Source organism: Macrobrachium nipponense, chromosome 18, assembly GCF_015104395.2.
Source record: "Macrobrachium nipponense isolate FS-2020 chromosome 18, ASM1510439v2, whole genome shotgun sequence".
In the NCBI taxonomy this organism is placed as follows: domain Eukaryota; kingdom Metazoa; phylum Arthropoda; class Malacostraca; order Decapoda; family Palaemonidae; genus Macrobrachium; species Macrobrachium nipponense.
Window position 1 is genome coordinate 36242288 of NC_087211.1, and position 27008 is coordinate 36269295.

General features: G+C 38.5%; 1 protein-coding gene across 6 annotated transcripts in view; it reads right to left on the bottom strand.

Annotated features, from left to right (window-relative positions):
* LOC135196966 (uncharacterized) overlaps nt 1-27008 on the bottom strand; it is a 251826-nt gene that overhangs the window by 200810 nt on the left and 24008 nt on the right. For 4 of the 6 annotated variants that reach the window (XM_064223832.1, XM_064223828.1, XM_064223830.1 and 1 more), the window contains exon 2: nt 13717-13818. The exons of the other annotated variants lie outside the window; for them this stretch is intronic. In XM_064223832.1, the coding sequence (XP_064079902.1) occupies nt 13717-13818 (102 nt within the window). The remainder of the gene's footprint in view (nt 1-13716; nt 13819-27008) is intronic. 6 annotated transcript variants of the gene reach the window in all.

Genomic DNA, 27008 nt, shown 5'->3' on the forward strand with positions numbered 1-27008 from the left:
ACTCCCATTGTGAAAAGGGCTGCTAATTCTCCTGAACCATCTCTAACAGCCTTATCCGCACAGGACAGAACTCCATAACCAAGTCTGTGGCAAAATCTTCTTCTAAAGACTGACAGTCTTCAATCTTGCGAGCTAAAGAGGCAATAGTCCAGTCCAAAAAAACTAAATACCTCAAATACTTTAAAAATATTCTTCACCAAATGGTCCAGCTCTGAAGAAGAAAACAAAATTTTAGCTGACGAAAAAGCTGCTCTTCGGTGTGAGTCCACTAAACCGGAGAAGTCTCCCTGGGAGGAGGCAGACACTCCCAAAGAAGGAACTTCTCCAGTTGCGTAGAAGCGATACGCTTTACTCTGAAGCTTAGAAGGTGGGAAAGCAAAACGAAGCCTTACCTGTTTCCTCTTCTTAGAAAGCCACTCTGTTGACTTTCCTTGCCCATCCTTAAGGGCCTGCTTCGAGGACTGAGAAAGAACCAGTTTAGGTAGACACGAATACGCTGTCTTCCTATCTTTAACGAACATTGAAGGCGGTGAAGACGGAGAAGCAGGTTCAAAGTAATCTGGATAAGTGGACAGGAAAAATTTAAAAGAAGACTCGAATAAGCCGACGAATCCTTGTCATCTTGATCCAAGCTTCCTCTTCAGACTGCACGGAAGCAGAGTCGAAATCAGGCTTATGTTCTACCCCGGTGGAGGATTTCAACAAACTCATAAGATCCTGGAAATGCTTCTTAAATGGTAGCTAAGGTAGAATCGTCTAACACTGTAGAAGTCGATGGTCTTTCAGTCGAAGAACGATTCTTTCTAACAGGTGAAGTCTCCGCACCACGAGTCGACACCGGCGAACAACCAGTCGAAATTCCTATCGACTCACGGCGAGGGGAGTCGAACAAAGACCGAAGCGAATACGCTTCTCTGGACAGTAATACGGAGTCGAACGAGGCGACCGAGCTGAAACTGCGACCGAGACTCGCTTGGGAGAGTCGAGCGATCGTGAATTATCACGAAGTTTAGACAGAGATCCATTGCTTCTAGCCGAAAAATGCGACTGCGGAGGAGATTCACTAAATATCACATCCGGAGCAAAACTACATGAAGGTTGAGGACTCCAATGCCTCTTAGACTTCTTAACAGGAGTCGGTGACGAATCACCCGCAAGAATCGAATGTCTTTTTAACGGTCGAGACACCAAATCACCTCGCCTTTTGCGCACTGGCGATTGCACTTCCGAATCAGAAGACAGACGAGAATCACAAACACTAACACCTTTCCACATCTTTTTGGACGACACCCGCGAGTCGACGGAGTCGACGGCTGACCGTGGGCAAACTCCCCCAGACTCCTTCCGACCCTCCAGTATGTCTTTCTCCGGGTTGCAGGGGGAGCGGGACAGTGACCTTCGTCTGGGAGTCGAGGGGGAACGGACAACCGCCTCCTCAGGCGCAACATTAACACTTTGCACTGCACTAGATTTCACTGTACTATCTACGAAAGCTTTCAAAGACATTCCTAACTTCATAACTGATTCAGCTAACACTTCGAACTTTTTATCCATCTTAGACTCAAGCAAGGCAATGGTGTTGGGTTCGGAAACATGGGGGCAACTTGAACAGGGGTAATCAAAGGAGAAGTAGGAGGGGCTATTAATTGGAGACATATTCTCTAATAAAGGAGAGGCAAGAGAAGACTTATTTGTCTCCGAAGGAACAGGAGTAGTTTCTAACCTATTCTTACTACTAGCCCTAAGAGCTGCCTTCCTCTTCCTATCTTTCTCCATTTTCTCAGCATGCGATCTAACCGCCTTCCATCCCTGTTCATCCAATTCTTTACATTCATCACATGTCACATCCATACCATTACAATTTTGTCCTCTGCATTTAGTGCACTTAGAGTGCGGATCGTGACATAACTTAGCTAATCTTGTTTTGCAGCCAGCGCTGCAAAAACCTTACAGCAGATGAACTAGAATCTGACATAATTAGCAATAATGACGAAAAAACTGAATAGAGATAGCTAACTGGCAAGAAAAAACCAAAAAAACTTGTACATCACCAAACAAAAACCAAATCCAAAATGGCGACGCAGGAGACTGCAGCGAAAATCTCACAGGTGTTACCCCACCGTGAGCGGGCAGAAACCGAAAAATTGACGGTAGAAGGCTAGCAGTACCCAGGGTTCCCGGATGTGGGCGGGTCTTGTATCACCTATACTTAAGATAGCAACGCCGCTGGCGCCAACAATTTGAATTTCGACTGCCGTAGGTAAGAAGCTATAAGCTATGTAACTGTTCGGTAAGTCACTTATGTGAAAATACTTATAGGCCTACCAGCCGAAAACTTTTGTATCACGCGCCTTGGGGGATGCTGGGAGTTCACGGATCAAGGCGTTGTTTTGTTTACAATCGCTGCGCAGGCGCGCAAGCGCGAATTTCTTTCTTATCGCACTAAAAAGTATCAGTGACACATTCTCGGAAATTATTTCGTCACTTGACATAATTATTGCACCATTTTAAATTATCCTTACATGAAGTATTATATATGAAAATGTGCGCAATTTCATGCACAATACAACTAAAAAATACTCATGATTGTAGCTTTATCAGTTTTGAAATATTTTCATATAAATAACGATAAGTGCAAAAAAATTTAAACCTTGTTCGGTCAAAACTTTGACTCTACAGAAATGGTCGAGAAACACAATTGTAAGCTAAAATTCTTATATTATAGAATATTCAATCATTTACCTTCATTTTTGCAACGACTTGGAAGTCTCTAGCACAATATTTCGATTTATGGTGAATTTATGAAAAAAAAAACATTACGTTCGCTCGGTAACTCTTCCGAAAAAATCAGAATTCTTTTGTGCGATTGTCGAAATGTTTGCACCATTTAAAATTAGCTGTTACATAAAGTTTTATATATGAAAATGTGCACAATTTCATGTAGAATACAACTAAAAATGATTGAATGGTTTGTAGCCTTTCTCCTTTTTTCGAAAAATATTTTTGCAATATAAATTCACGATAAACATAAGAAAAAAAACCACGTTCGGTCAAATTTGACTCTACCGAAATAGTTGAAAAACGCAATTGTAAGCTAAAACTCTTACGGCCTAGTAATATTCCGTCATTTTTCCTTTCATTTTGAAAACAAATTTGAAGTCTCTAAAACAATATTTGTGATTTATGGTGAATTTTTGAAAAATATATTTACCTTCACTCTGCGCGCCGATTTCGCGCCGCAAGTCTCCGAAATATGTACATGGCATTATCCTAAATATTTTGCTCCTTTTTCATATTAGCCTTTTTATAGAGTTTCATATATCAAAATGTGCGCAAATTCATGAAGAATACAATAAAAAATAATTGAAGGTTGTAGCTTTTTTCATCTTTCGAAATATGTGCATATAAAAAAATATATATATTAAAATTTCGACATTCGGTCAAATTTAACTCGTCCGAAATGGTCGAAATCTGCAATTCTAATCTAAAAACTCTTACAGTATCGTAATATTCAATCATTTGTCTTAATTTTGAAACAAATTGGAAGTCTCTAGAACATTATTTAGAATTACAGTGAATTTTTGAAAATAACATTTTTTTTACGTCCGCTCGTTACGAATTCGTACATCATTTTGTGATAATATTTTTCCGGTGTTGCTTTTATTGTTTTACTATGTATTATATATCAAAAGGATTGCAATTTAGTGTACAATACAACGAAAAAAAAAGTAACCTCCGTTAGTTTTGGACCGTTTTTTGTTTTTTGCACAGCGTGATTTGAATACATTATCTGATTTTTTTTTTTTTTTTGCTACCATATATCGCATTATTTACATATGATAACATTATTTTTTCATTTTCTGATGATTGCATACTAAACTTCAGGCAATGAAAAAAAAATGAGCCAAAAATGAACTCTTAATCTTCAAAACTAAGCGCGCTGTGATTTTTTGAAAAAATTATTTTTTCCGGTTCCGCGCTCACTCCAAACCGGCGCCGGCATACAGGAGAGGTTTTGATTTTTAGGGCTTCGGCGTAAGAGGGTTAACTTCACTTCATGGGAGTGGGTGCTGATTTTACATACTACTTATTATAGTAAAGGTTTTACTATCTTCTCTCCTCAACAATACCACAACGCACAATAACTAAAAATCAGTCATTCATTAATCCTCAAAATTATAAACGTTCCCTCCTTCTACCTAAATTTAGCTGTGTATCACTGCAATGATGAATGATTTTGTTAATCATTTATGCTAAATTTTATTGTGAAAAGCTTTTTGTTCTTTTATTTACTATTTTGTTCATATTTTTCAACTAGACCGTCTCACTTGGCACACTGAACACTGGCTCAATTAAGACTTTTTTTCTGTATTGCATTTGACTGTTGTCATATTTTATCAGTTAAATTTATTGGGATATTCCTTTTTTTATGTGAATTGTTATTGCTTTAACATACATACAGTAATATATGAACTCTCTCTTCTCCTTCTCTCCTCATCATATCAATGCTCCCTCGTTCAGTCTCAAATCAACTAAGATTGACGTCACCGCAGTTACGTACGACTTTATACATCTTTTATGCTAAATAATATACGTTGAAAGCTAAATTTTATATTAAATGCTTTATACTTATATTTACTTTGTCGAATATGGTTACCATTACACTACATATTGTAAATATAAAAAAAAATTAATACAGTTTAACTTGTAAGACCCAGTAGGCCATCAAATACAAGTAGATAATCAGTCAGTTTGAATTACGAGCATTTTTTCGACAAACAATACAAAATTTTCTCAAAAATTTTGTTAGATCGAAAAACGGAAAGTGCGACATAAGAAAAGTTTGACAAATGAGGTACCACTGTATATACAGTATTTTGCCTTTTAGAAGTCATATTTCTTCCGTTAGATCAGCATCATAACTCTAGAAATAATTTCTTATGAATATAATTTAAAATAGTCGCAAACTCGTCGTAACCTGCGGACTGCCTGTATTACTGTATTAACCCTTAAATGCGGAGTGGACGTATTTTACGTCGACATTTTTTGTCTCTCGGGTGCCGACTGGACGTATTTTACGTAGACATACAAAAGTTTTTTTAAAATTAAAAGCAGAAAAATACTTATAGGCCTACCAGCCTAAAACTCTTGAATCACACGCCTTGGAGGATGCTGGGAGTTCACAGATCAAGGTGTTGTTTTGTTTACAATCGTTACGCAGGCGCGCAAGCGTGAATTTCTTTCTTCCTGCACTAAAAAGTATCGGTGACACATCTCGGAAATTATTTCGTCACTTTGACATCATTTTTGTACAATTTTAAATTAGCCGTTACATGGAGTATTATATATGGAAATGTGCGCATTTTTATGCAGAATACAACACAAAAATACTCATGATTGTAGCTTTTATCAGTTTTGAGATATTTTCATGTAAATAACGATAAGTGCCAAAATTTCAACCTTCGGTCAACTTTGACTACCGAAATGGTCGAAAAACGCAATTGTAAGCTAAAACTCTTATATTTTAGTAATATTCAATCATTTACCTTCATTTTGCAACAAATTGGAAGTCTCTACCACAATATTTCGATTTATGGTGAATTTATGGAAAAACTTTTTCCTTACGTCCGCGTGGTAACTTCCGAAAAAAATCATACGTGCGATTTTGATAATGTTTGCACCATTTTAAAGTTAGCCGTTACATAAAGTTTTTTATATGGAAATGTGTGCAATTTCATGCACAATACAACTAAAAACAACCCATGGTTGTAGCTTTTATCAGTTTTGAAATATTTTCATATAAAAAATGTGACAAATTTTCAACATTCGGTCAACTTTGACTCTACCGAAATGGTAAAAAAACGCAATTGTAAGCTAAAACTCTTATATTCTAGTATTATTCAATCATTTACCTTCATTTTGCAACAAATTGGAAGTCTCTAGCATATTTCGATTTATGGTGAATTTATGAAAAAAATAACACTTTCTTACATCCGCGCGGTAACTCTTCCGAAAAAATCATACGTGTGATTGTGGTAATGTTTGCACCATTCTAAATTAACCGTTACATAGTTTTATATATGAAAATGTGCGCAATTTCATGTAGAATACAACAACAAATAATTGAAGGTTGTAGCTTTTCTCATTTTTGAAATATTTGCATATAAATCACGATAAATGGAAAAAACAACAAGTTTGGTCAACTTTGACTCTACCGAAATGGTCGAAAAACGCAATTGTAAGCTCAAACTCTTACATTCTAGTAATATTCAGTAATTTATCTTCATCTTGAAACAAATTCGAAGTCTCTAGCAAAATATTTAGATTTATGGTGAATTTAAAAAAAACTTTCCTTCCCTCCGCGGGCGGATTCTCCGCCGCAAATCTCCGAAATGCGTATGTTGCATTCTCGGAATATTTGCTCCGTTTCATATTAGGCATTTCACAGACTTTTATATATGAATATGTGCGCAATTTCATGTAGAATAAAACGAAAAATATTTGAAGGTTGTAGCTTTTCTAATTTCCAAAATAATTGCATATAAAAAAAATATATAAAAAAATTCGACATTCGGTCAACTTTAACTCGTCAGATATGGTCAAAAACTGCAATTTTAAGCTAATACTCTTACAGTATAGCAATATTCAATCATTTGCCTTCATTTTGAAACAAATTGGAAGTCTGTAGGACAATATTTAGATTTATGGTGAATTTTGGAAAAAAATATTTGTTTACGTCCGCGCGTTACGAATTCATGCATCATTTTGTGATAATATTTTCTCTGTGTTACTTTTAAAATGATCGCAATTTAGTGTACATTATAACGAAAAAAAATTAACTCGTTACCTTTAACTGTTTTGCGCATAGCGCGATTTGAATACAATTATATATGAAATTTTGTTTTTGCGCTATTTATATATGATAATGATAATTTTTTTCATTTCTGATGATTGCATACTAAACTTCAGGCAATGACAAAAAAAGGAGCCAAAAATGAACTCTTAATCTTGAAAACTAAGCGCGCTGTGATTTTTTGAAAAAAAAAAATTCCGCTTCCGCGCTCACTCCGAGACCCCCCTGGCACACAGAAGACGATTTTTAATATACCCCTTCGGCGTTTAAGGGTTAACTAATAGGCATGTGTGCCCCATAAACTGGAATTGTTCTATTACTAATACTTTTTTTTTAACAAATATATTTTGCTCCATAAAACTTTAATTGTTCTAGCACTAATAGTTCTTTTTTAACAAATATGTTTTTCACTGTTAATGCGGCGGGGTTTGCAATTGCACCTGCAGCGCAGTCAAACTGCAGGAACTTTATAATTTTGCATTTCCCAGTAGTGATTTAATATTAAATTCTGATATGCTCTACTTACTGTTCTTTCTTTAAATTTTACTCTGGTATAGGGTTTCCCCTTACAACCTGCATAATCTAGTACAAAACATTCAAGGCTTTTACTATTCTAGTAAACATTACTGAAAACTGACCAACAGCAAAGGAATCTTCTCTTTATCATAGTATATGATTTTTATTTTATTCCTATGTTTTTCATGAATAGTAACACAAGCTTCCACCGATTTTGGCTGATCACAAGTTAAAAACATGACGTCAAAACTTCCAACACGTTAACAAAGTTAAACCCACTGTTCCCAAAACAGCATCTGGTGCCTATCCCTTCTCCCTCAAATTATGCAAGCATCCCAATTGCTGAGGTTTGTTACATTAAGAAGCCTACATTTTTGCATCAAAACGAGCTTCCCTCTTCACAACCAAGTAACTTGAATATACCAGAGATAAAATCAATTGTTATTACTGGAGAGTTGAGACACCAATCCACTAGAAGATACAAGATAATTACACTCACTCATGAGCCTCAAGCTGATTTTACCAATGTACTGAATGTAATAGTCTTACCAAACACCATCACCTCATGCAATAATGGCACTACTGTTGTAGGAGTCTCCAACACACATCCCACTCAAAAAGGCATTACCAAAACCAAAAAGCCCTCTTTTGCAAAACAAACTAAATGCAAAGTTTATAATTTATTTTAACTTCACAAACCCACCCATTATCCAAAACCATTATATACAGAATCTTCAGTAATGCCTACAGTGCACCATATGAGATACGGTGACAGCACTAGCCCTTCTAAATGACGTCTCCATATTATATTCAATATACTATTATTATAGTTAATAAAAATAATTAAAAACTTAAACAGATTTACTCCCAAATTAGCAGATTACAGCAGACAAGTTAGCAAACAAATCATATTTTTTTTATCAGAACATAGTTAATTGACAAAAAGTAAAATGGCCCTATGTTATAAAGGTCTACCAAGCAAACCTTACTATACCAACAATATCACCATCAAACATTTTTGTGTTGTGTTCATATGGTACTTTTACAACTGGTAACATTGTGCAAAAATATTTTCTGCTCCAATCTAATTCTATTTTGCTCTATTTGGGATTTCATGTTCATACCATGTTTTTATATAGTGTAACTACACAATAAAATGTTATTATTGTGTTTCTAATGTTTCCTCTTTTGGTAGTTATTTTTTCCTTTGTCCAAGATCTTTAAAAATGATTGCATAACCCTAGAAACAATACTAACAAAACATCGAAATACTGCACCTACTGTACCCTCATCTATTTGCATGCACTGAAACAAAATATCTGACAAAATATCTCATGTTTCTTGATAATCAGTTGAGGTTTTTCAGTTTGCAGGTACGTGAGCTTCAGTTGCCTTGCAAGCTATCATAATCAATGACCTTGAAAACATAAAACAAAAGTGTTTTTAAAATAAATAAACTGAAAAAACTACATCAATATGCTGTAGCAGTCAAAGCCACACTTATTCACTGCAAATGTTCACAGCACAACATCCAAACCAAGGTTATCAACTTGCAACCTTATTTTAACATTCATTTTTACAATTCTGCCAGTCAAAATTGGGGTACATATGTGAGGTCGGAGAGCCTTTGATGCTGGGAAATAGTACTTTATGAACTTCTGAATCAAGCTTACACAAATCTCAACTAAAATTAAAACCATCAACAGAAAACATTTAACTAACTGACAACCATAATGTGTATAAAAAAAAAAAAAAAAAAAAAAACTTATAATGCATGGGATTTACATTCATGAACAGTCTATGGCCACTTTTCCTTAAACATGAGCAACACTTCATACTGCCTTTTCTGAAATAAGGCTTTCCCTTTGCGATGTACAGTAATACCTAAATCTTGCGCAATTCGCATTGCGGGAATTCACAACAGCGAGAGCTTTTCATTGGAACCTAACTTTTTTTATATCTAAGTTATAGGTTTTAAAGCTTTTATGTGTAAATTAAATAACATTAAATATAAAATTAATAATTCTTTATCTCTCTCTTACTGAGATGAGAGAATTTTTAAAGTACATGTATGTATGTATGTTTATTAATACTTTCAAGTATTAATAATAATAATAATAATAATAATAATAATAATAATAATAATAATAATAATAATAAATTCTGTTGAATAAAATGGCAGAATTCAGCTAATTAATCTTAAATACTATCTTTTCTATTTTTCTTATTACTCGCTTTTCTGACACAGCGATACTTCGCAATAATTGGCCAATATTCATATTGGGAATAATGCTGAAAGTGGTATTTTATTTAGAACAGGATTTATTAGTCAAAACCTGATATTATCAGAATACTGGTGTATGGAAAGGTGTTCCTCAGGCCCAGGTCAAGCAGGGGTTGTCGTTGGTGTTGGTATCATTCCATAAGCAAGGTCAATATCAGGCTGGGGTCGTCTCTGGTATTCATTCAGCTGGTATAGCACTGGCTTATCACTAGGTTTCAACCTTCTCGTAGGTCATCTTCTTGGCTGGCCAGCAGCATAAGTGAAGAGATGGTGTCTGCATGCCGGTATTTATAGCGGTTCAAAATTATTGACCAAACTACTGATCCCCGACGTTTGCAAATCCTGGAAGCCCTCCATATAGGAAAGGAGAAACCTAACTTGAAAATTACCCAAGAATAGTTTCTCCTCCCTACCGCCGCCCGAGATCAGCAGTGAACGACCAACCAACGACAAATGTTCAGGAGCACCAGCGGGATGATAGGACTCCTGCCACAGGCAGGACACTAAACATTCATTCCTGGATACACTACTCGAGCGCTCGCACGGCTGAATACCCGCAACCATCAACACGAGGTCCCAACTTTGCCCCAGACCGGCTTGACCAATGTATACACCATCTCTCCACTTCTACTTCTAACCAGCCAAGAAAATGACCTATGAGAAGGTTGAAACGTCGCAATAAGCCACAGCTTCACCAGCATTTATACCAGCTGAATACCAGAGATGACCCTGGCCTGACATTGACCTAGCTTATGGAATGATACCAACACCGACGATGACCCCTGCTTGACCTGGACCTGAGGAATGCCTTTCCATACACCAGTATTCTGATAATACCAGTACTATACTGATAATACGTTTCTGACTAATAAATCCGGTTCTAAATAAAACACCACTTTCAGAATTATTCCCAATATGAATATTGGCCAATTACTGCGAAGTATCGCTGAGCCAGAAAAGCGCATAATAAGAAAAATAGAAAATATAATATATAAGATTAATTCGTCGAATTCTGCCATTTTATTCAACAGAATTTGTTTAAAAGAGGGTCTTCTTCCAAAATAATAATAATAATATAGTAGGGAAAAACCCTCTATCACGAGAGTATATATAATGTTCTAAAGGGTCCACAATAATACAAAGTGTAAAAATTCCGCGTATAATTTTGAAGACTTTACAGAAAGCTTTCGAACCCTTCCCTGGGTTCATCTTCAGGGACTGAAGATGAACCCAGGGAAGGGTTCAAAAGCTTTCTGTAAAGTCTTCAAAATTATACCATGGACTTTTTACACTTTGTATTATTGTGGACCCTTTAGAACAATATTAATATAACTAATTACAAAATTCTTATGTGACAGTATTTTAAAGAAATAAAATAACCTTTCCATTTCACTCTTCTTAGTATGGACTCTCTCTCTCTCACCAAGATGAGAGAATTTTTATGGTACATGTATGTTTATTAATACTTTCAAATATTTACAAAATGCATATGAAAATATTCTTTCCCTCATCTTGTTTTCAACTCGAAAGCCACAGCTGTCAATCAAGTAATGCAACAGGTAGGGGGAGTGTTGCCAATTAGCAAGTTAATTATTTTTTATTAATTCTTTCTCATTCATAGTTAGTGGTAGATAATCTTAAATTGATCTAATTTTACCTTTACTGTCTAGAACTGTAAATGCACCACTCTAAAACGTACACACATAGTTAAGGGTTGTATTAGGCCAAATAAAAAGCACTGGTCTTTCATGAAAAGGAATTTCAGAACAGAGAGAGAGAGAGAGAGAGAGAGAGAGAGAGAGAGAGAGAGAGAGAGAGAGAGAGAGAGAGAGAGAGAGAGAGAGAGAGAGAGAGAGAGAGAGAATTTAAAAAAAAAAAGGTCGAGAAGACTTCTAAAAATAGATTGGTCAGAAGGGATAAAGAAGAGAGAAATAGTACTTATGTAATCTTCACACACTCCTATATTTTTACAACCATTTATTTCTTTTTTATAAGGGTAATGTATTAAGGTAACTTTAAAATGAAATTAAACTATAATTTCATATAAAAGTTAGCGTAACCCGTAATGGATGGGATAAAAATCAATATGCTGCAGGACCTTAGCCACCAATTTAATAAAATAACACCTTAATGGACAGAGGAAGATATGCAACTACACAGTGTAAGAAAAAAAATTCAAAAAATTTTCCCCTAAGTTTCATGAGAAGTTGAAAATTACTATTTACAACCCATTGTGGGGCCTCTTCTACAAAATGATCATAAATTTTATGAAGTTAAAAAAATTTTTGTAAATAAACAAAATTATTTTATTTTACAAAATTATAACACTATCAAAACAGGTAAGAAATAAATGAGTAACTAATTTTGAGCATAATTGTTGTAAAATATTTATGTAAATTTATCGAGAACAAAACGCAATAACTTTTTTGGATTCATACAAGATTTTTCTAATATTTCTTTACACTTTTCTTTGCAAAATTACATTTATAACTGACATACTATCAAAAGATAAGAACTAAAACAACAGAACTCCTGGGTATATTCATGAGCAAATTTACAAAATGACGTCATGTAAGACAGAGAGATACTACAGCCTCCCTTGAAGTCAGGATCCCAACTAAGCCCTGAGCCGCCGAATCTTTGATATTAACCAGACTAAAGGTTGCCATTCGTAAATTTATGGGCTATAGAAGTAATGGCACTTCTTTCACACCTGATTCCCCAAAAATCATGGCACGTAATACTGTTACTCACCATGAGTCACTCTGTCCACCACCCTAAACCTGTTATTGCTACTCATGTGAGCACATCCGTCCACTAAGGGTTAATACAGGGGAACATGACGGGACATATTATTGTTCAAACTTTAGAAGTAAACATTTATTAGCATTTTTAAAGACCATGCCAAACTTACGCAAAAATTCCCCTTGTGAGAGGATGTCTGGAACCTAAACTTGTGTAAGCTTCGGGTATTACTTTACAGATGTTTGGCATGTTCTATCCATTCTTTTCCACCTCATGCATTTGGCCTAAATTGGAATCTGGTCAAAATTCTTACCTATGGCCTCTCCAAGCATTCATACTAGTAAGGCCCAGTGACATCCAGAGTGCAGATAATGCTTGAAGCTCAGCGATTTATGGTGCTTATGGTGCCAATAACCTGTTAATGGCGTCTATTTGGTAACTCATAGCGCCATAACTTTATTATCAGCCCCTTCTGGCCCTGATAACTGGAACTTGCGCTTTATGGTGCCATAAATTGCCAATTTTAAGGCGCTGGACAAGCGGCATAAAACATGATCGCTATTAACCAAGTCCGCCAAGAACCAGGGATTGCCTACAGGAATTACATGAACCAGAACTACAAAGAAACCAACCATACCATCTTGATTGCTTCATTTTCAAGGATAAAACATATAATACACCAAAGAAGTCAATGATGCTAGTGTGCTGCCACCGAATTAAACCATCAGTCATACACCAACTTTCAAAGACAAAGAATTTGGGGTATCAGTCACTTGCAATTTATATTAAAACTTCAATGACTAAAGAAAATTTTGATAAAAAGGCAATAACAAACATAACATACATTGAATGTAGTCATCTGAAAAAAAAAAAATTAAAAACATTAAAAGTTCAAATTCACTGAAAAACAAAATCAAGAGTAACACAATATACTTATGTTATTAATAATGAATAACGTGGTATATCAAGTGCTATAATATTCAAATGTTATACAAGGAGTGGCTGTCTATAATTCTCCCCAAAATATCTACATGTTTGTGAATGAGTACGCACGCAAATTTACTCAAAACTTTAGGTACAATAAATCATGAAGGGAACCAACCAAAGGATTTCGGTTAACCACAGGACACAAAAAATTAAATGGAAAATGAAACTAACCCTTTCCATTCAAGTATACATCTAAATTAGGCTAGTGACATGGTGGGACAACACGCGGAAGAATTAGTGGAAAGCAACTGTCCAGTCATGGTGGGACATGAGAACATGAGAAAATGCAATTGTCCAATAGCCAGCTTCCTTATGCCAAATTCAAACTCACCCGACTTGCTAGACGAGGTGACAGGTTTAACAGAATCTTGGTTCTCTATGAATGACATGAAACTGCTGATGTAGCCAGGCTTACTGGTTCCATTTGCCATACCTGAAATACCAACGGAAAAAAAAAAAATCATTGTACCTTCCATGACAGAATTGGCAACAAGCAACAAGCCTAAACAAGAATACAAGAGAGCAAATTACAAAATATTTCAGCAATGAAAATTACAGACAAGGGGACCTCAGCGAGGACAAACACCAATGCTACATGAAGTACTGCACTGAAGCTACAACTCTGTAAAACAAATAAATACTAAATGCAAGCGAATAACCATGGAAAACCAATTAACATACAAAATACCTCTCAACACAGAGGTCAATAACAATTCTCCAATGACCATCAAAGACCCATCAAATCATTTACTGTGATACTTGTAATTTTTAATATCAAACTTTTAAGAATGAAGAGATCCAGAAGTAGGAAGAAAAGTTGCAGAAAAATTAAATACAAATTGCACAGTAAAAACTAGCTGCAATGTAAATATCTATCCAGAATTAACATGGATCATCAACAAATCTTTAAAATTGGTGGAAATTACTGGTAAGCATGGGGCTCCAAATTCCTAATATATGCTTAAAAAATTGTACAGGCTACGGTTGAAAAATTGTACAATGGTTATGCTTAAAAAATATGCCAAAAATTTACAACCATTGTTTTAACCCTGTAGTATAGTTGAAAAACTCCCAAAACTGCATATACTGGTTCTCTATTCTTATCCGTAATATCAACACTATCCAACGATTCTCACAGCACCATGCCACCATCACACCTGAACATGGATTCTGGCAAAAAACGTAGAAAAAAAGTCTTACATGTAAATGACTTCACATGATCATACCACCACTCTTATCACCAGCACACACCAAATACATGAAGTCTTCGGTTATCATCAGCGATCCGGTTTTTTACAGCACTTGTCTAGTGACGACAATAATTGTATTTTTGGAGCCAATCTCCGGTTATTGGCACTCATAACTGGGAATCAGCAGTTATCATCATCACACCGTAGGGAACAGAACACCCGTCAATTACCAGGGACTGACTGTATAGATTAGTTAAGTTCAAGGTAGTTTTGCCACGCAGGTTAGTAGCTTTACTTCAATGTGCTTCAGCAACCAAATGACCATAGAGCAAAATGTCTCCACTGCATATCACCATAAACTGCATATAATTAATTCACAGCACCTGTGCATTTGGTATCCAGCCCCGTCCATTATGACGCTCCTGATTAGCGAGTGACGAGCCTGTCACAGGGCTGAAAACTGACCAGTATCTTCCCAGCATTCAGAGGGTACACAGCTCCTTTCTGACATCTAATTAAAACGTCTTTTGAAAGTTATAAACTATCATTACACCTCAGTTTTGCCTCATGAAAAGTAGAGTTCCCAATTCCTTCACTAGAAATCTTATGCTAAAATATGTACAGTGAAACAAACATGGAATTTTTAATTTAAAAAATTGATATTTTTGCAATAAAATAATGTTTTATTCATACTTACCAAGCAATTATTCAGCTGTAGGATTCTTATGCATGGCAGACCAAACTTCAAGTTTCTCTGTGGCGCTGCCATCGTTAGTGTAGGCAACCAGTTACTGACCATAATTGCTTGGTAAGCATGAACAAAACATTATTTTATTATAAAAATATTTTAATTCAGTCTTACCAAGCAATTATTCAGTTGATTCTATATTGAAAGGTGGAGGGAAGTAAAGATAACACCTTCTGAAATTACAATTATCAAAAGGGTTACAGCGTGAAAGCATAGACCATATGCTTGTCATCTTACTTGTCAGCGAGCTGCTGCAGGTGAGTACTGCATCTGGTTGGTGCTTAGCAAGGAAAAACAAAATTAAGACTGCCCTTGCCCTGGGTGAGAACCAGATGCCACAAATTAAAATGACAGATATGGTCAACTACACCAAATAAAACCATACCCTCTATTCCAAACCAACTGGAAGGTAACTCCAAGTACTAAGTACCTCCAGACTTCCCAAAAACCCAACAACCTTGATACGAGGCAAAATAATAGAGGGACAGAAAACCCCCTCCATGTTGCTTCTTCTAATACCATGCCAGCAACAGCTAAAGGCCCAAGAATACTATAGCTCTCAAACATGGTCTCAACCTCTTTCCAAAATGTTGATTGTATGATCGCTGATAACGATAGGTTATTGGGAAAAGCTAGCAAGGTGGCGACAGCTTACTTTGCGTGACTTGACCTTCAACAGTGCAAAAGACTCATCCTCAACTTGGGAGTGCGCCTCGGTGATGAGCAATCTGAGAAAGAAGGACATTAGCTTTCTTCGAAAGGGGATGAGAAGGATCCTTCACCGAACACCATAAACATGCAGAAAGACCTCTCACTTTCTCCAATCTATACAGATAAAATTTTAGTGCTCTCACTGGACAGAGAAGTCTTTCTTCCTCTTCTCACCCAAGAATATTCATGATACTCTTAATGCCGAAAGAGTGAGAGAGTGAGGCCAAGGTTCTGACAGATTCTCACTCTTCGCCAAAAAAGGAAAGGGGGAGCAAACTGCATTTCCTTGAGCAAAACCTACTCTCCTGCCCACAGTGTGAATTTCACACACACGTTTTGCTGAAGCCAGTGCAAATAAAGAGAGCGCTTTCTTTGTTAAATTCTTCAAAGAAAACAATCGAAGAGGCTCAAAGGGAGGTTCGTAAATATATTTCAGGACTACGTCGAGATTCCAGGCTATAAAGTCCTTTGGCACTTTTTATGTCTCAAAAGACTGGATAAGGTCTGTCAGATCACTATTCAACGACAGTTCAAGTCCCCTATGCCTGAATACTGAGTTGAGCATTACTCAATATTCCTTAGTCGTTGACGGGGATAACTTCCTTGAAGACCTTATGAAGAGAAGGAAGTCTGCAATCTGATGCACATTGGTCTCAGAAGAAGAGGCTTTAGCTTGTCTACACCACCATCTGAAAACGTTCCACTTCGACTGGTAAAGGTTGTTAGTAGTGTCAGCATTTTGCAATCGCTTCTGCAGCTCAATGTGAAAATCCCTTTGCTCTGACAAGACTCCTGACAGTCAGAAGCCTGTCAGTGCAAGACCGTACAAACCTTGATGGAAGTGATGAAGCGTGGTTGTCTGAGAAGCGACTTCTTTTGAGGAAGGAGCCTCAGAAAGTCCACCAACATGCAAAGAAGGTCCGGAAACCATTCTTTCCTCAGCCAAAAAGAAGTTATCAGTCAGGTGAACATTTTGATGGAGCTTTACTTTGTTGATGACCTCCCTGATCACCCTGAAGGGAGGAAAAGTGTATGCATCTAGCCCCAACCAGTCCAGCAACATCGCATCTACTGCCCAGGCTAGAGGATCTGGAACTGGGGAGCAGAACAACTGAAGATGGTTATTCCTGGACGTTGGGAACAAATCGGTGGACAGTTTTCCCCAAACCTTCCGCAGATCTAGGCATACTTTCCTGTTCAGCATCCACTCCGACGACAGAGCATGTTGCCTTCTGCCGAGTTCATCCGCCAGTGCATTCATTTTTCCCCAAACAAATTGTGGAACCAGACAGATACGATGTTCCTCTGCCCAAAGCAAAAGATCCTGTGCCATTGTGAACAAAGCGGAACGAGGCCCCCTCTGCTTCCCAATGTACCCCATGGGTGTTGAGTTGTTGGTATGAACGGCCACCACCCGACCTTTGACTTGATGTAAAAACTCCCGAAGGCCCAGGAACACTGCCAGGAGGTCCTTGACATTGATGTGCAGGGACACTGCAATCCTGAAGAAGGGCTCGCCAGCCTAAGTCCAACGCGTCTGAACAAAATTGTAGACGGGTTCACTGGAAGAAGACACACGCTTTCCTGAAGCCTTTCTCTCGAATCCCACCACGAGAGATCGCTCTTTATCTCTTGCGTGATTGGGAGAACTGTTGAGTATGGTTGAGATTTCCTGCATCAGTTTGCCTTGAGGAAGAACTGTAGAGTCCTCAAGTGTAGTCTTCCTAGCTTCACAAACTTCTCTATCGAGGAGAGGGTACCCAGCACACTCGTCCACTATACTGCTGAGCATGATGGATTGGTCAGGAACTGTTGAACTGTCCAAAGACAAAAACACTCTTTTCGGGGAAAGAAAAGTCCGAAAAGTCTGAGAGTCCAGAGTCATTCCCAGATAGAGAATTCTCTGAGAAGGAATAACTTGGGATATCAACATTTTTTTTTATAATGCCCAACTTCTGCATCAGGCAGTCTCTCCTATCTAGGTCCTTCACACACTGATTCTCTGAAGGGGCGCAGAAAAGCCAGTCATCCAAATACAGAGATGCATTTATCTCCATCAAATGCAACCACTGTCCCAGGCTTTGAGTCCTGGTGAACACCTGATGTGCTGTCGACAGGCCAAAGCAGAACGCCCAAAACTGAAAAATCTTGTTCTGAAAAACAAAAGGGAGATACTTCCTGGAGTCCCGATGGATTGGGACATAGAAGTAGGCATCCTGCATGTCGAGGGATACCATCCAATCCCCCAGACGAAGCAAGGCAAATATGGAACTCCGAGTCTCCATCTTGAACTTCGTTTCGAGAACATAATGATTCAATGCGCTGACATCCAAAACGGGCCTCCAGCCCCCCAATGCTTTGGGGACTACAAAAAGCCTGTTGAAGAACCCAACTGATGTGTTGTTGACCTCCTCGACTGCAAGTTTCAGACCTAAGGAATTTACTTCTTCCTTGAGTGCTGAAAACTTCTCCGAGCTGACGGAGTAAGATGCTAATATGATGGAGACCTTGGACAGGCGAGGTCTTTCCCTGAAAAGGAATGGCGTACCCCAGACGTAACACTTCGATGACCAGGCTTCTGCACCTCTGATCTTCCACTCCTCCCAAAACTGATGCAGCCTGGAGCCTATGGGCGTGCAAAGGACTGGTACACCACTTATTTGCAGGCTAAGCTGCGGATCTAGATGAGGACTTAGAGGGTGGGCGAAGGTCGGAGCGAGGTCTGGCAAAAGGGTGCGACTTTCCCACATGAAAAGCCATCTTCTGAAGTGGCGAAAAGGACTTGGTTGGAACCAAAACTGCTGTGGAGGACTTACTGCACTTGGTGGATTGAGCTAGCAAATCCGTAGTGGATTTCTTTTCAAGAGCCAAAAGAATATCCTGTACCGATATCTTAAGGAAACAGATGCAACTTGTTTTGAGGGGAAAACAAGAGAGCAGACTTCTGAATTGTCCATTCTCCCTTAGTGGAAAAGGAGCACCACAGCTCATGCTTCTTCAATGTTCCCATGGCAAACAAGGAAGCTACTTTGTTTGCACCATCTGTAATCGCCTATCTGAACAAGAAAGCCCTCCCAGCCAGTCCTCCCGCAGATCCTTGGAAAGTGAAGGGCAGTCTCCAAACTTCCTCGCCAACACTCCCCTTGATCAGTCCATAATGCTAAAGATCTCCAAAACCTTAGAGAGGTTACAAACAAGGTGGTCAATCTCCGACAAAGAAAAGAATGTTTTCGCAGTCAAAAATGGCGCACTCTTACTCATGTCCACCAAGGCCGAGAAGTCCCCCCCCCTGGAAGGAGACAGATACTCCAAAGGAAGGAGCTTCCCCGGTTATGTAGAAATGATAATGCTTGTTGATGAGCAATGAAGGAAGGAAGGCAAAAGACGCTTTGTCATGTTCTCTCTTAGCCGCCAGCCACTTATCAACAAAACAAAGAGCCTTCCTGGCTGCAGAGGAGAGGACTAACTTGGGAAGGTGGTCTTCCTGTTGCTTCTTTTTCTTCATCATGAAGATTGAAGGAGGGGAACTAGGAGTGGCAGCGAGAAACGGTCTGGAAAATATTCTAAAAGAAACCTCATCAAAGAAGCGTAAGCTGTTGGAGGTTGAGTCGAGACCTGTCCTGACACTTTCTCTTGCTCTTGCTCTTCTGAAGACACAGGAGACGAGGTCGCCTCTTCCTTCTTTGACTGCAGTGTCTTATCCTTAAAGAAGGAGAATTCCTCAAAGTGTTCTCGAAAAGAAGGCAAAGCCGGGTCCTCCTGGGATAGACCAGAATGAACAGATGACACAGACTTACTTTGAGAAGCAGACGTAGGCTTTGAACTCAAAGTCGAAGTCTGTCGAGTAAACTGAAAAGGTGCCACTCGTTTAGTTGGTACCCGCACTTGTCGATCCTGAGTAGAGTCTGCTGAGTTGCGAGTCGGAGCTCAACATTCACGAGTCGAAAATGCATGACTACAAGACAGGCATGGAGTGGAAACTGTCTCCCTAGATTTTTTTACAGGGATAGGGGTCTTCAACAGCCAAAGACCTCTTAAGAGGGTGAGAGGCCAAGGAACTACACAAACGACGTGAACCCGGAGAAGACGAATCACTGGACAGCCACCCACTCAGAATACACTTCACTCACACTAGCAATGGGGCACTAACTTCACTTTTCTCCATGAATGATTTCATGGAGGCACCTAACTCCATCACAGTACGTATTGGCCAAATACTCAGAACTTTTTCTCGAACCTTGATTTGAGGCTGACAATACTCATACCATGGGAAGCTGGTAAAGGAGTAAGAAGTGAAGGGGTTGGAGGATTGACAATGGGAGAGAGATTTCCAAGGATAGGAGAAGAAGCAGGAGCAGATATCTCCACTAACACAGGAAGGTGGAGGAGCTACACTAGCCTTACTATCTGCCCTAAGGGCTGCTTTTCTCTTCCTATCTTGTAACACCTTTATACTGTGAACTGTAAAGTTTCCACTTATCATCATCCCAATCCTGACATACAGAACATCTAAGTTCCCTTGAACACTCCTGACCTACATTTAGTACATCTAGAGTAAGGATCATAAATTTCTTCAACTAGTCTAGTCTTGCAGTCATCTGTGCAAAACCTAACTCCAGATGAGCTTGAATCCGACATATTCAAGCAAAACAAGGCAGCAAAATAAACAAAAGCAAAGCTGAATCTGAAAATCGAAAACAACACCAAAACCGAACATCATTAATATCCAGAAAGTAAACAAGCATCCAAATGACAACAAACAAGCATCTAAATACGACAACAAAGAAGGTCCGCAGAGCTACCGATGTTACTTGAGAGGTGGTAGAAATCCAATTGAGAGGTGTGACATCATCATACCCGTTTACCAGATGTGCTCAGTAACTGGTTACCTACACTAACGATGGTGGCACCACTGAGATACTCGAAGTTTGGTCTGCCATGCGTAGGATCCTACATGTGAATAATTGCTTGGTAAGACTGAATAAAATATATTCTTCATTCTTTACACCCAGGGGAGGCTATTGCCTGCACACATCCCCCCTCATTTTAACATTCTTAATCTTTTGCTTGTTATTTTCATATTGATAGCCCTACCTATAAGTTTTTGGTAGCAGTGTTATCCATGACACTTAAGCTAAGATACTCTATGAAACAGAAGACAATAAAGGATGAATACACTGTGATGTCATGTGAGGAATGAAAGAATATATTCTATATAAAAAATTCCATGTTTATTTAACTAAACATATTTTAGCATCAAGTTTGCTTTAGTATACAATTCATATTATCATTATAATCCTAAAATTATTGGCTTGACAATGTTTAGTGACATAATTGGGAAACGCTACATTTCTTAGTTTAGTCAAAAGAATGCTGGGAAGATACTGGTCAGTTTTCACCCCTGTGACTGGCTCATCACTAGCCAATTAGAAGTGTTGTAATGGAGAGGGCTGGACACCAAATGCACAGGTGCTGTGTATTAATTCTAGTCAAATAGCACTCTCAACATATATTAGCCTGAAATGGAATGAAGAAGCACATAAACCGAAAAGAACAGAAAAATATCCATTCTGACCATAGACCTGAGTAAGGAAACAAATGACAGAAACTTCCCCCCCACCCAATTCCCAGCCATGATAACAGAAACTCCACAGAGGCAGCAGTAAAATAGTTAGTGCTAAGGGCACAGAAACAACAGCAAACATTACATAAATAGTACATACATACTTCCATTCTTCATCTTTCAATGCACTGTAATTATAGTATAATAAAACATTCCTAATCACAATACCATGGAAATGAGACTGAATCATACACAATGGGGAAATGAAATCCTCTTTGTATATGATTTACCCTTATCCTTCAAATACCTGATATCATCCAATAAATCACTGAAGAAGAGGGGAACGAATAAGAGTGTGGTTTTCAAAGTGCATTTAATCACTCCTTGTTCTCTCTAAAACATACTGATATTTTTTGTCAAGTCCTTTTCTAATGTCAATTATCCACAGAAATTAAATTATATATATTTAGATGTGTAGAACAGGAACACTTTCCAATTAAGGAAGTGATACACTGAAAAAAATCATTTTTATAATAAAATAGTTTTAATTATACTTATCCGGTAATTATATAGCTAGGAGTTTCACTCGCTGGCAGCTAAAACCCCGAAATTCGCGAGTCACACTATCTACCTAATTGCCTCGGTTAGGTAACAGTGCCCAGCCCACTTTCGGGGGCAAGAGAGAGGAACAACACAGCAGACCTCTCAGTTTGTTTATGCTTATCAACAGGAATCCATGCTAGGGGATGGAGGATTGGTTACAACTACATAATTACTGGTGAAGTATAATTAAAACTTTTATTCTTTTTAAATGTCATTTTCAACAACTTCCTCAGTAATTATACAGCTGATTCCCACATTGCAGGAAGGAGGGAAGCATGGATAATTCTATTTCAGATTCATAAAAAAACATCTACCGAGAATAGAGAAGCTTTGCCAACATTAGTTTAAATGTTCGTTGATTCCTTACCTAATAAAAGAGTTGTTGCAGGAAAATACCGCCTCTGGTTGCCACTCCTCTTATCATGTAACAGTGTGGCGGTAAAGCCATGTAGCGCCTATTACATAGTGGGACCTTTGTTGCGAAGGACAATTCCGATGGTTAACAAAGCATCAAAAGTAATTGCCCATGCCCAGGGCTCAGTACCAACTTATCACCAGAAAAGATTGTTACCTATAACCAAAATAATAAAATATACACCACCACCCTATCAAAGGACTGAGGGGTAATCCAGGTACTTCATACCTGGCGTCAAGGAGAAAAATATTTTAGGAAGGGTTGCTTCCTACACTTCTTTTCCCAACATCACACCCGCCAGGGGACTGCAGTCTTCATACAGTTCAATGTCACGAAAATAATGCGATACAAACACGGATTTGCATTTCCAAAATGTAGAATTAATAATAGAAGTAGAAAATCAATTTCTCTTGAAAGCCAGAGATGTAGCTACTGCTCTAATTTCATGAGCTTTAGCCTTGCAGACTGGGAGAACATCCTCCTTAACTGAAGAATGTGCTTCTCGGATGACGTCTCTTAAGAAAATGCTAGAGCTTTCTTAGAGAACAGTCTGGAGGGGTTTTTCACAGAACACCAAAGACTACCAAAATCTCCATGAATGTCTTTAGTTCTGTGAAAGTGGTACTTTAAGGATTTCACTGGGCACAGAGTCCTTTCCTCATCATCATTAGCCAGGACTTCTGTCCAACTAGGGATTGAAAAAGAGCGAGGCCAGGGGTTAGAGGGAGACTCGTTCTTGGCTAGAAACCCCAGGGAATATGAACAAATAGCACTCCCTTTCAGAATGCCTATTTTCTTGTCAAGTGCATGAACTCACTAATCCTTTTAGCAGTCGCTAAGAACACTAGGAAGAGTTTCTCTAGCTAAGGCCCTCAGACTAAGTTAATGCATAGGTTCGAAACAAGGCCCAGACAACCACTTTAACACATTATCCAGATTCCAAGGCACCACAGGAGAATCTTTACTACAAAAAGTATCAAACGATCTAATGAGATCAGAGATGTCTGGGTTGGAGGACAAGTCCAAGCCTCTGTGGTGGAACACCAATGTTAACATGGCCCTATTGCCCTTGATGGTAGAGGAAGACAGGTTTCTTAGTGACCTCAAATGAAGGAAGAAATCAGCTATTTGCACCACAGTGGTCTTAGAAGAAGAGATGTTGGAATTCTTACACCACTCTCTTTAGATTCTCCACTTATTCTGTTACACGTTGCTAGAAGATCTTCTACACATGGAGACAGCCTCTGAAACTCCTTTAGAAAACCCTTTCTTTCTAAGAAGTTTCTGGGCAGTTTGAATCCTGTCATGGCCAGAAAAGACAAGTTTTTGTGGAATCTGTGGAAATGTGTTTGTCTGAGTAGCTGCCTCTTTTGAGGAAGCAGCCTCAGGAAGTCCACCAATAGATCTATGAGATCAGGGAACCATTCCTTTGATGGCCAAAAGGGGGCCACCAAGATCAGACACACACACTGCTGAGTACAAAGAACTTGTTCAGCACTTGCCTCATCAGGCTGAATTGAGGGAAAGCATACAGTTCCTTGTTGGACCAGTCCAGATGAAAAGCATCTACTGCCCACGCCTGTGGGTCTGGAACTGTCGAACAGATACAGGAACTTGAAGGGGAGCCAAAGAGCGACAAGCATTGGGCACCACAGGAGCATCAACTTTCAAGAGGCAGTCAGAAGAAAAACGCTCTGGGCAGTCCCAATGACTGCAAGAAGGGCGTGATTATCTAGGTTTCTTAGTAGGAACCACTAGAGCTGCATCCGAAGCGCCTCTCTTCAACGGTTGAGACTTGCTCCCCGAAGCCACTGGCGTCGTGAACAGGGTCATCCGAACTCGACAATTTATGCACATCCAAGGAGAGACTTTTCCAACAGCTCTCCGTTTCAACCTGGGAAGCGACAACAGGTTGAACTGAGGGGGTGACTGCTCGTGGGCAGACCCTACCGACCTCCCTTGGGCTACCAGTTTGACTCCTCCCCTGCACTGGGGAGTGGTGACAGTGACCTTTGCCTGGGAGCATTGGTGGGACAAACAGCCACCTCCTCCACTGACACAACACTATCACTTTTCACCTTGTCCATAAGGACCTTTACAGATGCACCAAGCTGCTCCATAGTCTGTACTAACAGAGCAAAACGCATACCAATCTCTTCCTCTTAGACAGGCCATGGGGTTTTGATCGGAAGTGCAGGAGCCTGCAAACAGAGAAGATGGCATAGCAAGAGAAGTGGGAGTAGGAGCTAAGATATAACAGGAATACTCAGATGTGAATTCAATTCAGAAGAATCCTGGCTAGCTGATTGGATTGGCCCTAATTTCTTTAAATGAGATTTCAAACTCCTACACTACCTTTCGTCCCCATCAACACATTCATTACATGTATTATCGCACATATTTGCCCTCTACAATTAGTATAGTGTGATAATCATATGATTCCTTGGTTAGCCTAGTCTTGCAATCTCTAGTGCAATATCTGTGCCCAAATTTTTCGAAAACACTAAGACCTGACGGTTTAAAAAAAATATACAAAAAAAATAAGTTATCACAGAACCTAACGCTATCTAAATGAGTTGCCAAGACAGCTAATACAAGAATAGAGTAGTACTTTGCCAATTGCAATTACAAAAAGGAAAATCCAAAAAAAATTTCAGGAATAACTGCATCGGCCAGCAGAAACAAACTGAGCTCTTTGCCGTGTTGTTCCTCTATCTTGGCCTGAAAGTGGGCGGGGCACTGTAACCTAACCAAGGCAAATAGATGGTTAGCGCGACCCACGAATTTTGGGATTTTAACTGCTGGCGAGTGAAACTCTTAGCTATATAATTACTGGGGAAGTTGTATAATTAAAATTTTACATATTACACTTAAATAAGTATTGGAATATAGTACATACTTAAAACTTGTTCTTGTAAGTATAATGATGCCACAAATAATAATAGAAACAAGGAAGAAATTCCTTATGATGTATTTTCCTTACAATGGTTTTTGGGATGCTTAACTGCTGATAGGTATGGTATCATATGGTATTATAATGAAAATACTGAGACAGTATCATATATAGTCTTTCCAAAGAAAATACTGTACCTAATTCCTTTATAAAGTATGCACAGGTATTAATCATGTTATGCAGACCACCGAGCTGATTAACAGCTCTCCTAAGGTTGACCCAAAGGATTAGATTCTTTTTTACGTGGCTAATAACCAATTGATTATTTAGCGACGGGACCTACAGTTTATTGTGGGATCCGAACCACATTATAAGGCAGTCCTCAGTTAATGGCAATCCGGTTTTACGGCGCTATGGGCCATAACGGGCCGAGTTACAGTTATCGGTGCCATAAAGTTCTTACGGTGCACCATAAGGGTCATAAGCACCATTGTGGACCATAAATTGCTGGGTTTCGGTTAATGGCAGTTTTCGCTTATCGGCACCCCCGGGAACAGAACCCCCCCCCCAATAACCGGGGACTGCCTGTATTAAGAAATGAATTTCTAATCACCAGAAATCAATTCCTCTGGTTCTGCACAGGCAGCAGTGGGAAGCGAACTTGGGCCACTTGTCCAGTGATGAACATCCTCTCTCTCTCTCTCTAGACTATAATGGTACTCCTTGACTTATCCACTGTCCACACAAAGCCTTTTCATTATAAAATATCATATAAGCTTATAACACATCTTTTCTCTGTGCTAACTATTTTGGGAAGGACCCTAAAGGGCAACAACTACATTCCAAGAGCATGGATATTTCTCCCTCCACATGATTATATACATACATAATCACAAACTCTATTGCAACTACATATTCCTCTTCTGGCATTTTACTAAGAAATAACTCCTCTCCTTAACACAATTTGTTTCAGGGATGTACCAATCTGCTTTACTTCAGTTATTAATGCTCTGTATCACCAATACAGTGACTGCCTATATGAAGGACAGGTTTTGCGCAACAGCAGTTCCCAGAGATTAATGAATAAAGGAAAAAACAAGGAAAATAAAGAGCTGATTCTTTTCTGAGAGAACATCTCTGAATATTTAAAACTTCTATTGAAAGGCCATTTACCCATTACTATAATTGCTTTGCAACTTTTCACAAAAAATTATCGCATTAGCCTATGACTGAACAAAAATCTTTAAACAAAGACAAGACAAGGTTACATGAGGCAAAATGAAAATTTAAAACCCTGTACAGTAGAGTATCATGCAAATTTAAAAATGCCTGTACATAAAAAAAGTTTATTTCTGTTTGCATTTATGGATAATTCAAACTGGTTTTCAAAGTACAGGGAACTTGGGGCATTTTCTAGGCAATGAAATCTTTAAAACCATTACAGAATACAACTTAAAAACTAAAAATACTTTATGTTTTACATAAAGTCATGAAAATTGC